Here is a 13,380-nt window from a genome sequence, read left to right on the forward strand (position 1 = left end):
CCAAAAATAGCCACAGCGCGCCGGGTACTCAGTCCGAGCCCGCTGGGCGGCGCCTCGCCTCCGCTTTATCGCTCCCGGCCAGAACGCTGGCAGCCTGACCCCGCGCCAGCCTTTTATACGTAGTCCCCCGAGCCCCGCCCTAGCAACGTCTCCTAGCAACGCCTCGCCCTAGCCCGGGGCCGCCTTATCGACCTCCTCCAGGCCCTTCCTGTTCCCTTCCCCCGCCAGCGCGGCTCTGCGTCTGGCCCAGCTCACGTGACTGGCCCAGGGGAGGGGCGGGGCAAGCGGAGGATGTGGAGGCGGGGCGAAGGGCGCCCTGTGACGCCATCTAGACGCGCCGGGCGAGCGGCGGCGCCCTGTTCCCAGGACCTGGAGGTCCGGGAGCTCGCTGAAATGGCGGAGGCATCGCCGCTGGTGTGGGTTCGCGGCCCGGGCTTCGGGTGCGAGGCTGTGCGGTGTGCGTCGGCCCGGTGTTCCGTACGAGATTTGATCCGCCGGCACTGCCACGATCGGGTGAGCTTCGCGCTTCCTGGAAGGAAGGGAGACAGGAAGGCGGACAGGGGCAGGATTGGGTGGGGAGAGGGCGGTCGGGGCGCGTCTCTTCCTTAGGGTTTTCAGTTTTTGAGACTGGGGGCTCCCCAGTTTTAAGGTGCTTCAGACTGCTACTGAGGACTTGCTTTGTTTTTGTTTTGGGGTGGCGGTGGTTTTGTGTCCCTACAGAAGGGGGAACAACCCCTCGGCTCACAGGCGCTCAGTCCCGCCGTCAGTGTAGACGAACAGAAACCTTTGGCGTTGTTTCTTCGTGCTCAAATGAGGCAGTTGCTCCAGATGACTTTAGGGCACATTTCTTTAGGTTTCCCTTGCATTCATCCTGGTTCGGTGATGGGCATATTGTCCACGGCACAGCCCCGTCAGCTCCAACGTAGAGGAGTATTTTCATATCCAGACCAAAGCCAGAGGATTGTTGGGCAGGGCTAATCTGGTCTCTGGTCGGGGCTGAGCACTCACACACGTGTCTTGTGGAGGGCGTGGGTTCTTGGGGTCTGTCGTTTAGATCTTTCCATTGATCCTCCGATGGTCAATTTGTCCGTGCATATTTTTGAAAAACTGTCAAGGACATACATGTTGGTTTACGGAATTGTCAAGAAAGCGAGCTTCTCCCAGCTGTGAGACATTAAACCTGTTCGGTTTTCTAAATAATTTGGTGGTCTCGCTAAGTCTAATTTTAATTTCGGCCCTTGATCTAGTAGTTTGTTTTTTTTTATAACCTCACTTCATTTGTGTTTCCCTAGGCTGTTTTTTTTCTCGTTGTTATTTATAGGCTTCATACACATTAACACTGCTGTCCATACCGAATCTTAATTTGGACCGGTTCCATGAAAAAGCAACGTGTCTTTGCAAATACTGTGGGTTTTCATCCTCTCCATTGTTTTTCTACATACATTCCAGTCAAGTCTAAAAACTGTCAGAACTGTTTTTGATCCTCTAGGTGGGGAAATATCTTTCAAAATAATATGTCTGAAAATAATCCTTATCTCATGACAATTGATCCAAAATGACTGGAAAAGTAGGATCTTAATTATGAGAGTATTAGAAAAAATAATTTTAAATAGGAAGGAAGAAATATAAATGGATGATTCTGTCAGGTCCTCAAGAAGTTGGACCATAACGTATATGAACAGAAGCAAGAAACTTTTTTTTTTTTTTTAGAGATTTTATTTATTTATTTGTCAGAGAGAGAGAGAGCAAGAGCGAGCACAAGGCAGACAGAGTAGCAGGCAGAGTCAGAGGGAGAAGCAGGCTCCCTGCGGAGCAAGGAGCCCGATGTGGGACTCTATCCCAGGACGCTGGGATCATGACCTGAGCTGAAGGCAGCTGCTTAACCAACTGAGCCACCCAGGCGTCCCCAGAAGCAAGAAACTTTCTATTTATTTATTTATTTATTTTTAAAGATTTTATTTATTTATTTGACAGAGAGATCACAAGTAGGCAGGGAGGCAGGCAGAGAGAGGAGGAAGCAGGCTTTCCGTGGAGCAGAGAGCCCGATGTGGGGCTCGATCCCAGGACCCTGGGATCATGACCTGAGCCGAAGGCAGAGGCTTTAACCCACTGAGCCACCCAGGCGCCCCAGCAAGAAACTTTTTAAAGGTCATTCGAAGAGATACTGGGAGAAATTAAAATAGCTCAAGTTCACATCTGTGTTTTCTGAAACAAAATTATTCGGACACAGGATGAGGTCAGTGTTCGTGTCCACTGAAAAAGTAAAAATCTGTCCTGTTCTTCAGGCTAGGATAACAGACACAGATAAAACCAGCTGCAGAGTTAATAGGAAACAGTATTTTTCCCGAGGACATGGTTGTAAAATGTCATAATGACTCCCTTGGAAGTCTGCTGCTTTCTGATTCACTAAGAAACCTTGATCTCCAAAATTATAGACTACAAGACACTTTGCTGTTTGAAATTTTATCAGTGAGAATGAAGCATCCCACTCTTGCCTTGAGACTCTGAAGTTGCTTTGATATAGAGAAAGCACACATGATTTCCAGCCCAGGTGCAGACCTTCAGATTAGGAGTTTGTGAACACAGCATTCTGTGTTTATCTTAACTCTGTGGTTTCCAAGGAAATGGGGGTCTGGATCCAATCTACTTCACAGTCTAGACCCGATGTTGTCTCCTTTATGCACAGTTCTATTTTGTTTTGAGCCTCTCAGAACATTTTCGTTTAAATTTCCTCTAAACTCACCCTTGCACTACATCCTATAATAATTGTTTTTTCCTCTTGTGTGCAGCCCCCCTCCACCCCAACCCCTTGCAGTGAGTGAGTCAATACATTTGACCATTTGACATTGGTGAATTACACATTTGTCTCTGGTTGCTTTAAGCTGATTGGCCTAAGACGCACAATATTTTGTGCTTGGAGTACTTTATAAAACACAGATGGTCAAAAGACCCTTAAATTGATTCTAAATTTCCTTTGTCCCTACTAGTGATTTTTTTTTTTTAAGATTTTATTTATTTGTCAGAGAGAGCAAGTGCACAAACGGGGAGCGGCAGGCAGAGCAGGCAGAGGGAGAAGCAGGCTCCCCACTGAGCAAGGAGCCCCATGCGGGACTTGATCCCAGGACCCTGGGATCTTGACTTGAGCCAAAGGCATTGGCTTAATCAACTGAGCTACCAAGGTGTCCCAACCTACTAGGGATTAATGATAATAATCTTAAGTAGAAAATGCAATTTTGTTGATAAGTTGTCTTGTTTAACAAGCAGTTGTGTTTGGAAATGGAGTACGATGTATATAATCCTTCTGCCTCTCATTAATGTCTTTTAAGATATTATTATTAAATTATATTAAAGTTATTAAGATATTAAAGTTATTTAGAAACACGTACCCACTAGATCCAGAAAATATTAAGAGGAACTAAAGTGGCTTTTCATTCATAAACGTAAAGCAAATACAAGGTATATTGCACACCTCATTTAATCTGTACAACTGTTAAAGGTGGACAGCATTTTACAGACAAGAGTAGTCTTTCCTGTTGATCACATCACTGCATATAACCTGAGCTCCTTCGCTCCTCTGTCCTGCTAGCACTGGGTTGTGCTTCCCTGCTCGCCCAGAGTGGCCTTCCCCTGGGGTGGAGGACTGCTGAGAATACTGATTCCTGCAACCCTCCGGCATGGGGCAGAATCTGGGGGTGCCTCAGCAGCTTTACTTATTTCCCTGTGTCACTGGATGTGTTTTCTGTACACCATGAGGTGAAAAGCTTGGGAAGCCGTGCGGAGTTCATCGCGCTCACTCTCCTACATGACTCTCCGACCTCCTCTCTTTAAGTCTCCAGTACTTCTCCCATCCAGAGGCCCATACTTTGTATTCAGTGAGAAAGTATAGCAGTCAAGAGGGACCCTCCTCATCCTCACACCATTGCCCCTACCTTGTTGCCGTACATTCTGCCTTCTCTTTTTCCATTACTGTGGATGAACAGTCATGATTTTACAGATGAGTTGCAGTTAGCTTCCACTTGGCCCAGTACCCTGTCTCCTCTTACCTTATTTGGCGTTGGTTCTCTCTCTGCTGCATTTCCCTGCGTCTTCCCTTTTTCCTGGATCATTCCTACCAGGGCGCAAACTTGAGCCCACCTGCCTCTCAGCTGTCACCTGCTTTTCTCTGTTGTTTTCTTTTGTTTGTTTGTTTTAAAGATTTCACTTATTTGACAGAGATCACAAGTAGGCAGAGAGGCAGGCAGAGATGAGGGGGGAGCAGGCTCCCCTCTGAGCTGAAAGCCCGATGCAGGGCTCAATCCCAGCACCCGGAGATCATGACCCGAGCTGAAGGCAGAGGCCCAACCTACTGAGCCACCCAGGCGCCCCTCTCTGGTGTTCTTTATAGAAAATATCCTTGGGGCGCCTGGGTGGCTCAGTGGGTTAAGCCGCTGCCTTTGTCTCAGGTCATGATCTCGGGGTCCTGGGATCAAGTCCTGCATCGGGCTCTCTGCTCAGCAGGGGGCCTGCTTCCCTTCCTCTCTCTCTGCCTGCCTCTCTGTCTACTTGTGATCTCTCTCTGTCAAATAAATAAATAAAATCTTAAAAAAAAAAAAAAAAGAAAGAAAAAGAAAATATCCTTGAACAGAAAACTTCTTCTTTAGAATGCACTCCAGTCAGGCTTTTGTTCCTGTCACTCCAACAGACCAGCTCCTGTCACGGGTGCCATACCCAGTGAGCTGTTTCCATCCTCCTCTCTCAGGGCCTGTTGGCATCCTTGGGCACACTCCAGCATTCCGTCCTTGGCACACTCTGCTCAGCTGTCCACTCGTTCATCTCACTAGCCTCCCTTCCAGTTCCCCTTGGTGCTGCTGCCTCGTCGCCCTGATCTCTGCGCTGTGCAGTGGCCACGACTGGATCTTCTGATTTTTGTCCTGTCCTCATGCAGGACAATTCTCAGGCCGGTGAGTACTGTCGGCCTGCTGATGTCTTCCAAATGGAAATCTCCAGCCCAGACCTCGTCCCCAGACTGTTGACTTGTGTCCCCACTGGGTTCCTCAGCATCTCTATGTGGCTGTTAGTCCTTTCAAACCAATGCGTCCAAAATGAGACTGGTGCTCTCCCCCAGACGTGCTTTTCACTATTAACAGATGGCAGCTCTGTTTCCTGTTAGTCAAGCCAAATGTTTGGACTCCTCTCTCATTGCTCCGTGGCTCTCACTGCCCGCCTCCAGAGCCTTAGGGGGAACTCCCCGCCCCCCGTTTCTCATCCCCTGCTGCCACTCCTCGGGAGACAAATGGCCTTCATTGCTCACCTAGCTGTGTTGCTGACGTCTCTGCTTCTCCAGTCTTATTTCCAGTTTCACAGCTAGAGTGATCCTTTTGGACTGTAACTCCACTTTCAATCTGTTTGAAGCCCTGCAGCGGCTTTATTCAGAGCAAAACCCGACATTCTTACAAGGGCTTTTACGGCCTTCCCCTTCTCCTTCGGCAGACATCTTCCAGCCTTGCTGGCCGTGCTGCTGTTCGGCACATACTCTGGGCTTATTCCTGCTGCCCGCCTTTGCCTCCGGAATGCTCTGCCCCCAGATTGCCACTGGCTTGTTCTCTTCCTTTCCTTCATTCTCTGCTAAAATGTTACTTGACCAGAGAGGCTTTTCTTGGCTGTGTGTGTTAGATAGATGACCAATGTGGCCGTCCACTCACGCTGTCCCCTTTAGCCTGCTTATTGCCAGGGCGATTGTGTAGCATCCATTTGTTCGTTCTCTGACTTTCCCCGCTGGAATGTAAGCTCTGTGAGGTGGGATTCACTACAGTATCCCAACACTTGAAAGTACCTGGCAGATGGGAGGGACTTGATTAATACTTGCTGAAGGAACAGAGAGGTCCTACTGATGCGGGATGTGGGATGCCGTGGGATGTGGTCCGGAACGAACGTTCATTGTGTCCACTTTGGGAAGATACCAGTCATGCATTTTTCCTTTCTGTTGGTTTGTGGATCTCCTTTTATATTTTTTCTTCATCGCTTGCTCTGAGAAGTCTTGAAATCTACAGAGTGGGTTTGGGGGCACTTGGACTTCTGCTGTAAATTGGGGACATGCACAGAAAAGACCAGCTGGCCCTCCACCCTGTTCCCACTTATGTAGGTGTAGGCAGACCATACTGGCATCTCCTTCCCGCTCCCTGCTTGTCCATATCTACACTTTTCAGAACGTGTATTGTCACTTTTGAACCTGTGCAACTTGATATTACCTGTCTAAAAAAAAAGTCAAGAGAAAAAGGGCCTTGCAGAGTTACTGGGTCCGAGCCCTGTGTAGTTTTCCACCTTGACTCTGATTTCCTATCAGAGAAGAGAGCGGTTCTTTCTTTCACCCAAAAGACAAGTTCTTGTACATATTGTGATGCGGTGTTAGGAAAACATCATACCCCGAATAAATCCTAGGAAGTGACTTTTTTCCTTTGGATTTTCAGTTCAACAAATACTAATGGAACACACGCTCTGTGCTTATAACCTGAGTAATAAAAACAAAATGGGCTAGGTCCTTTCCTGGAGGAAACTTGCGTTGTCTAATTCTAAAACCCCAAACTTATCTCTAGGGTGTCCCAGAGGAATGCTTCTTCGTGAAGTGCGACGGCTCCCTCGTGGACGCCAGTGACGGAGTGAGGCATGGTGCTGTGTATAGTCTGGAACCCAGGCTCCGTGGTGGAAAAGGAGGTAGGACACACCTGTCGGCTGCTTCTGTGTGTCACGACTGCAGTCTCTAGCCCGGGGCAGGCCCCTGGTGTGTGCCAGTTTTGTTTTGCCTTATGAAATCCTTTATTCAGTTTCCTAGTTTTGAGTATTTTCTATTTTATTATTTTTGAGGAATGTATTGTCTGAGTATTAATTTCTACCCTGACCAGCAGGATAGCTCTTAGGCCAAAACTTTGAGGGAGATTGGATAAAGAGAGACAGTCATTACTCTGTCCAATTTGCTGAAGGAAGAGTGTTAAAACAGTTAAATCTCCTGCTATTTATTTATTTATTTATTTGACAGAGAGAGTGAGTTAGTGAGAGAGGGAACACAAGCAGGGGGAGTGGCAGAGGGAGAAGCAGACTCCCTGCTGAGCAGGGAGCCCAATGCCGGGCTTGATCCCAACACCCTGAAATTGTGACCTGAGCCGAAGGCAGATGCTTAACAACTGAGTCACCCAAGCGCCCACTCCTGCTTTTTAGCAAGATTTTGTCTGGTCATTATAGTTCTGAAGGGGGACTAAAGTCAGCTTGTGGAATATAGCCGTTTACAGATGGGGTAGATTTGGGTCTTTGTATGAACACATCTAAGAATAGAGAAGAGAAACGAAAAGGAAAAATGGAATATGGGCAGTTCTGGGTATTTTTCCCAATGCTCTGGTGTGTCATCCCAAAGCTTTCTCAGAATCCACAGTGATTTAGTTTGGTTTTCAGAGAGCTGGCTGGCGTCTCATATTATAATCATCCTGCTGTTGGAAATCGTGTCAATAAGAATGAAGTTTATTGTATCAGCTGGGGACACCTTAAAATTTTCCTTTGAAACTCACTGTAAAATCTCACCATAAAAATGTTTAAGTTATTCATCTGGGAATCTTGAGATCTGTGGCTCTGGGTAAAGCCCCTCCAAAATATCCCAGTCGGGGGTGCCTATGGGGCTCAGTCGGATAAGTGTCTGTCTGTGGCTCAGGTCATGATCCCAGGGTTCTGGGATCGAGCCCTACGTTGGGCTCCCTGCCCAGTGTGGAGTCTGTTCTTCCCTCCCACTCTGCCCTCCCACCCACCCATTCGTGCTATCTCTCAAAAAAATAAAATCTTGAAAAAAAAAAATCCCAGTGCAGATACAGTATTTCAGAAATACAAGAGGGAGGGCGAAAGGCATGAGGTTGAATCAGGTTTATCAATATATATATATATTTTTAAAGATTTTTATTTATTTATTTGATAGAGATCACAAGTAGGCAGAGAGGCAGGCAGAGAGAGAGAAGGAAGCAGGCTCCCTGCTGAGCAGGGAGCCCGATGTGGGGCTCGATCCCAGGACCCTGAGATCATGACCTGAGCCGAAAGCAGAGGCTTTAACCCACTGAGCCACCCAGGCGCCCCAGGTTTATCAATATTTTTGTCTTTGATGCCTGGGCAGAATATTGATGTCCTTTTCTTTAAAAAAAGAAAAAAGCGCACAGTTTTTGTTTTGTTTTTAAAGAATGTATTTATTTTAGAGAGAGTGCAAGCACAGGGAAGGGCAGAGGGAGAAAGAGATGAATTGGATGCTTAACCGACTGAGCTACCCAGGTGCCCCAAAGAGATTATTTTTAATGTTTGGTTATAATAACATTTCCGCAGATTTGGCATTTATCTGTCCTAGAACTCTTTTTAACCTGCTTTTTCCAAACATATTTGCCCAGGGTTTGGATCTATGCTCCGAGCACTTGGCGCTCAGATTGAGAAGACAACCAATCGAGAAGCTTGCCGGGACCTCAGCGGGAGGAGGCTGCGGGATGTCAACCATGAGAAAGCGTAAGCCGCCCGCTGCGCAATGCACGTTCCTGCCACTGGTGGTTGTCCACATGCCACATGTGTCCAGCTACGGCATTGAAGCATGAGCACTCTCACTGGTCATTCTCATCCTTAGCTCTTTCTGTTGTTTAGTAACTCCCGTTGGGTTGTAGGGGGTCCCTCCCAGTGTGCTGGTGGTGAGCCCGGCCTGTCTTTCTGAGGGAGGATCCCAGCAGGCCAGGGACCATACACATTTGGCTGGGGGTGGGGGCTCTTCATGGATCAGCAGGCATGGGTGTGATCCGGCCGGTCGGCCCCATCTCTTTCGCCCATCCTAGCATGGCCGAGTGGGTGCGACAGCAGGCGGAGCGGGAGGCCGAGAAGGAGCAGAAGCGCCTGGAGCGGCTGCAGCGGAAGCTGGCAGAGCCCAGGCATTGCTTCGCCAGCCCCGCGTACCAGCAGCAGTGTCACGAGATGGCGGAGCGCCTGGAGGACTCCGTACTCAAAGGTGAGAGTGAGAAAGTGAGGAGAGTCTGCCTGTCCCTTGTCCTCTGCTCCACCCCTGTGCACACGTGCGTGCTCTCTAGAATAAGTAGAGTCTTCAAAGTAAAAATAGTAATAAACAGTACGCCTTATACTCTAGAAACAAAAAAGGGCACACATACAGTATGTGAGGTACTTGGCTCCTGAATTGTGAGGGCCACAGACCCCAGGTGAGAACACTTGTGCTCGGTGGGTACTCCATGTCCTCAGCAAGTGTTTAGACTTCGATGTACTTGCTTCTAGTTGTAGGCCCCCCCTTTTTTTTAATGGTTTTTTAATCAGAATGAGTAACTTTTATTATTTTTTTTTAGCTCCCAAAGTATGCTAGGGCTCTTGTGCGTTCAGCTGAATAAGAAGGAATCTTCCCAATCAGAAGGTTATGACGTCATGCTGTACAAGCAGCGAGTGGCAGGGGATGATGGAGCATCCTGGCCTAGGGGGCCCGGGACGCCCCCGTCAGTCTCAGAGCTGCAGATTGGCTGTTGCTGTTTTCCTAACCTGGTTCCAGAGCCAGAATGCTCTGTGTGAATTTGAGTCGTATCTCATTTAAGCCATGTTAAATTTTGGAATGTTAGCAAATTTAAAAACTCGAGCTTTAGGTTGCAACGCGTCTGCTTCTGTCGTCCGTGCTATTTAGTATGTCTTCAGTTGTACCCGCTTCTGAGAGCATAACTGAGTTGGGGCTGTTTCGGTTAGGTATGCAGGCTGCCTCCAGCAAGATGGTCTCGGCTGAGATCGGCGAGAGTCGGAAAAGACCCAAGCGGGCGAAAACAGACCGAGGAGCCAGTGCAGGGAAAAGGAAGTGCTTCTGGTAAGTGTGCTTTGTTTTCAGCCCAGTGTGGCTGGACAGCGTTTCCTCTTGCCTGTCTGCTGTAAACCCTCTTTAAAGTAAGGTTTGCTGGGCGCTTGGAGCTTTCCAGAGTGTGTCAGTTCCCAGGGGTCCACACAGTCACACTGCACATGCTCCTCGTGGTTTCTGCCTCGCGGGCTGGAAATGGGGGCTAAAGGACAGGTTTTCCTTAGTGAAAAATCACATAGGAATCACTTTATATTTGAATGACTATTTGGTGCTGAAAGAGTTAACTTTCAGAAATTCTAGGTGGAAGTCCCAGCTGTACTTTCCAGATTGTTCTGTTTTCTCTGTGGTTTTTCACAGTTGTTTCTGAGGTCTGCGGCCAGGTCTGCATTTGTAGCTGACGAACACAAGGGCGCCTTGTCTTGTCCATCCTGCTGGTGGTGCTCCCACCCTTTCCACTCGGTACTCGTGGTGTAAGCTCACCTCCCTTGGGCCAGGTTCTAGAAAGTGAGGTCCAGACGCATCTTGGTTCCTCATTGGCCTCCTCTTTGGGGGCAGAAAGAGAATTATTGATTAAAGGTCACGTAACTGTGTGAGTCCAGCATAGAATCTTGGGTGTTCTTTGTGAAATAGGAATTAAGTGTTCTTGTGAGTGAAGGTAGTGGGATTGTGTGGGGAAGTGGTGGGGGGGTTGAATCAGGTTTGGGTTTTTTTTGTTTTTTTTTTTTTTTTTAAGATTTTATTTATTTGACAGAGATCACAAGTAGGCAGAGAGGCAGGGAGAGAGAGGGAGCAAGCTGAGCCGAGAGCCCAATGTGGGGCTCGATCCCAGCACCCTAAGATCATGACCTGAGCCAAAGGCAGAGGCTTTAATCCACTGAGCCACCCAGGTGCCCCTTGAATCAGGTTTTTTAAGGTGCAGGTTTTTTTTGTTTGTTTTTAAGATTTTATTTATTTATTTGACAGAGATCAGAACTAGGCAGAGCAGCAGGCAGAGAGAGAGAGCGGGGAGCAGGCTCCCCGCTGAGCAGAGAGCCTGATGGGGGGCTCCATCCCAGGACCCTGAGATCATGACCTGAGCTGAAAGCAGAGGCTTAACCACTGAGCCACCCAGGCGCCCCTGAGGTGCATTTTTACATGCACTAAAATTCATCTTTTCATTGAGTAGGCCTGTGGGTTTTGAGAAATACAGTCACTTAACCAAGATATAGAATGTTTTCATTTCCCCAAAGATTGCCCATGTGCCCTTTTGTGGTTAATTCCTGTTTCCTTATGCCATCCTGGCCTAGTGCTGATGCCGGTGTGGTGGTTTTTTCTGATGGTTCTGTCTTTTCCAGAATGTCCTGCAGCCCTCTGTGTCTGGAGTCTCTCCCTTAGCACAGTGCTTTTGAAATCCACGGCTGGTGTCACGTGTATCAGTGGTTCGTTCCTTTTTGTTGCCACATATTGTTGCGTCTCTCCATTCTGTTGATAGTTTGGGTAGTTTACAGTTTGGGGGGATTATGAATAAAACATAGGTTTTTCTTTTAACTCTGTTATTTTATCTACATTTCTAATCATTTGAGATTTGTACAAGAAGGGGAAAAAGCTTTAGGCAAAATCAATTTTGTTTTAAAAAATTCACATCTGTAGGGACACCTGGGTGGCTTAGTTGGTGAAGCGTCTTCAAGTCATGACCGCAGGGTCCTGTGATAGAATTCTTCATTGGGCTCCCTGCTCAGCGGGGTGTCTGCTTCTCCTTCTCCCCCTGCTTGTGCACTCCCTCAAATAAATAAAATCTGGAAAGGAAAAAAAAGATTCACAGCTTAAAAGAGGATCCCCTCTTGGATCTTTGGGATGGTTGGTTCCAGGCTCATTGAATTTTTTCTTCGTTTATACCTCTGAAGATCTTTCTCTGAAACTTAGCTACTATCAATCTCAAGCGAGCAGATACTTTGATCCTGACAGACACTGTTACCTGGACACACGGTAACTCTGTCTGGCAGAGAAGCTGAGAACAGTGTTAAATCTTTCTGCTGTTCCTGGCAGGTTGGGCATGGAAGGACTGGAGACGGCAGAGGAGTCCAGCTCGGAGACCTCGGATGATGATCAGGAGGAAGGTCCTAGTACTTCAGGCACAAGTTTGCACGCTGCAGACAACAGCCTCGATGGTGCGGAGCCAGCAGCCAGGTCTCCCCACCGCCATCCAGGGACGGGCACGGTCAGCGTGGCCTTTTGGTCCCCGGAGCCTCTATCAGCCCCAGGGACAGGCTCAGGGCATGCTGTCTCCTCAGCTGTGTGTGCCAAATTGGGACAGACATCTGTTGAGGGGTGTGAGGACAGGACAGTAGCCACAGAAACAGAGGAAAGCCGGGAGGAGGAGGGGGGCGCAGAGGGCAGAGAGCCCACAGAAGAGGAGGCTACAGAGGCTGGACTGACCGAGAAGCTGGAGCTGGAGCCGGAGGAGGCGGCTGATGGGGCCAGAGCCACTGAGGCCACACCTGGAGAGACCGGGGGAAGCGTGCCCACTGCCGGACTGGAGGGAGGCCCATCAGGAAGCACGGTAAGTCGTTTGGGGGTCCACGTCCAGAGCCAGGGCAGCTTGGTGGCCAGTTCCTCAGGAAGTCCTTACCATGAAAATGAGCTTTTCCCCATCAGCTGCTGAGTGGGAAGGTTTGTTTCCCAACCAGAAGTACAGATGAGGGTGAACCTTGCCGCAGTCCCCCCAAAAAGTCTGTTTTTCTTAAACTCTGGAATGTGTATCTTTTTGCCACTAGGTGGCGTCATTGGTTCCATACTTTAAGAGTTTTAAGCACGTTGATCAAATTTTAATATCTGAATTGAGGTAGATGTCCCGTATGAGCGCTAAACAGGTGTGATGTACCTGCGGAGCAGGGAGTCCGACTTGGCACTTGATCCTAGGACCCCCGGATCGTCACCTGAGCGAAGGCAGATGCTTAACCCACTGAGCCCCCAGGTGCCCCTCATGATTGGGAGGAGTCTGTTTTGAATATTTTCCTTTTTCCCCCTCAGCATACTGGTCAGCAAACTCTTGATTTGCTGGCCTTTGGCTCCACGGCAGAGCTGGAGGCGCTGGGTTTGGACAGGCTCAAGTGTGAGCTCATGGCCCTGGGACTGAAATGTGGGGGCACCCTGCAGGAACGCGCCGCTCGGCTCTTCTCTGTCAGGGGCCTGTCGAGGGACCAGATCGACCCAGCTCTGTTCGCCAAACCTTCGAAGGGGAAGAAGAAATGAATTCATCGGAGCTGGTTTCCTGTGTCTTCGTAGTCTGGCGTTTGTAACCTGCAGAATGTTGACTCCTGCCCATTATTCCTGTCAATAATAAAGCTGACTTTTTAATAACCCAGTTGTGATCATCCTCTTTTTTCATTATTGTGTTTATAGAATTAATGTGTGACATCATCTGGGCCTGCAGTGTTCTTTGTGGGATGATTTTTTATAAAGATTTAGTTTAATAAATACAGAACTGTTCAGATTATTTATTTCATCTTGTGTCATTCAGGTAAGTTACGCAGTTGACCCTTTAATATCAGGTCAGGAAAGCACGGCTCTACTTATAT

At 48.2% G+C, this 13,380-nt stretch overlaps 1 protein-coding gene across 1 annotated transcript; it reads left to right on the forward strand.

Moving 5' to 3' along the window:
* The first annotated feature begins 314 nt into the window (after nt 1-314).
* On the forward strand, nt 315-13,162 carry SDE2 (SDE2 telomere maintenance homolog). Its single transcript, XM_059412899.1, has 7 exons — nt 315-513; nt 6,573-6,690; nt 8,391-8,502; nt 8,820-8,989; nt 9,721-9,835; nt 11,849-12,362; nt 12,833-13,162. Exons 1-7 carry the CDS (start codon nt 394-396, stop codon nt 13,052-13,054), a joined length of 1,371 nt encoding a protein of 456 aa, XP_059268882.1. The 5' UTR covers nt 315-393; the 3' UTR covers nt 13,055-13,162.
* The last annotated feature ends 218 nt before the right edge of the window (nt 13,163-13,380 follow it).

This window comes from Mustela nigripes, chromosome 10 (genome assembly GCF_022355385.1).
Source record: "Mustela nigripes isolate SB6536 chromosome 10, MUSNIG.SB6536, whole genome shotgun sequence".
NCBI classification, from domain to species: domain Eukaryota; kingdom Metazoa; phylum Chordata; class Mammalia; order Carnivora; family Mustelidae; genus Mustela; species Mustela nigripes.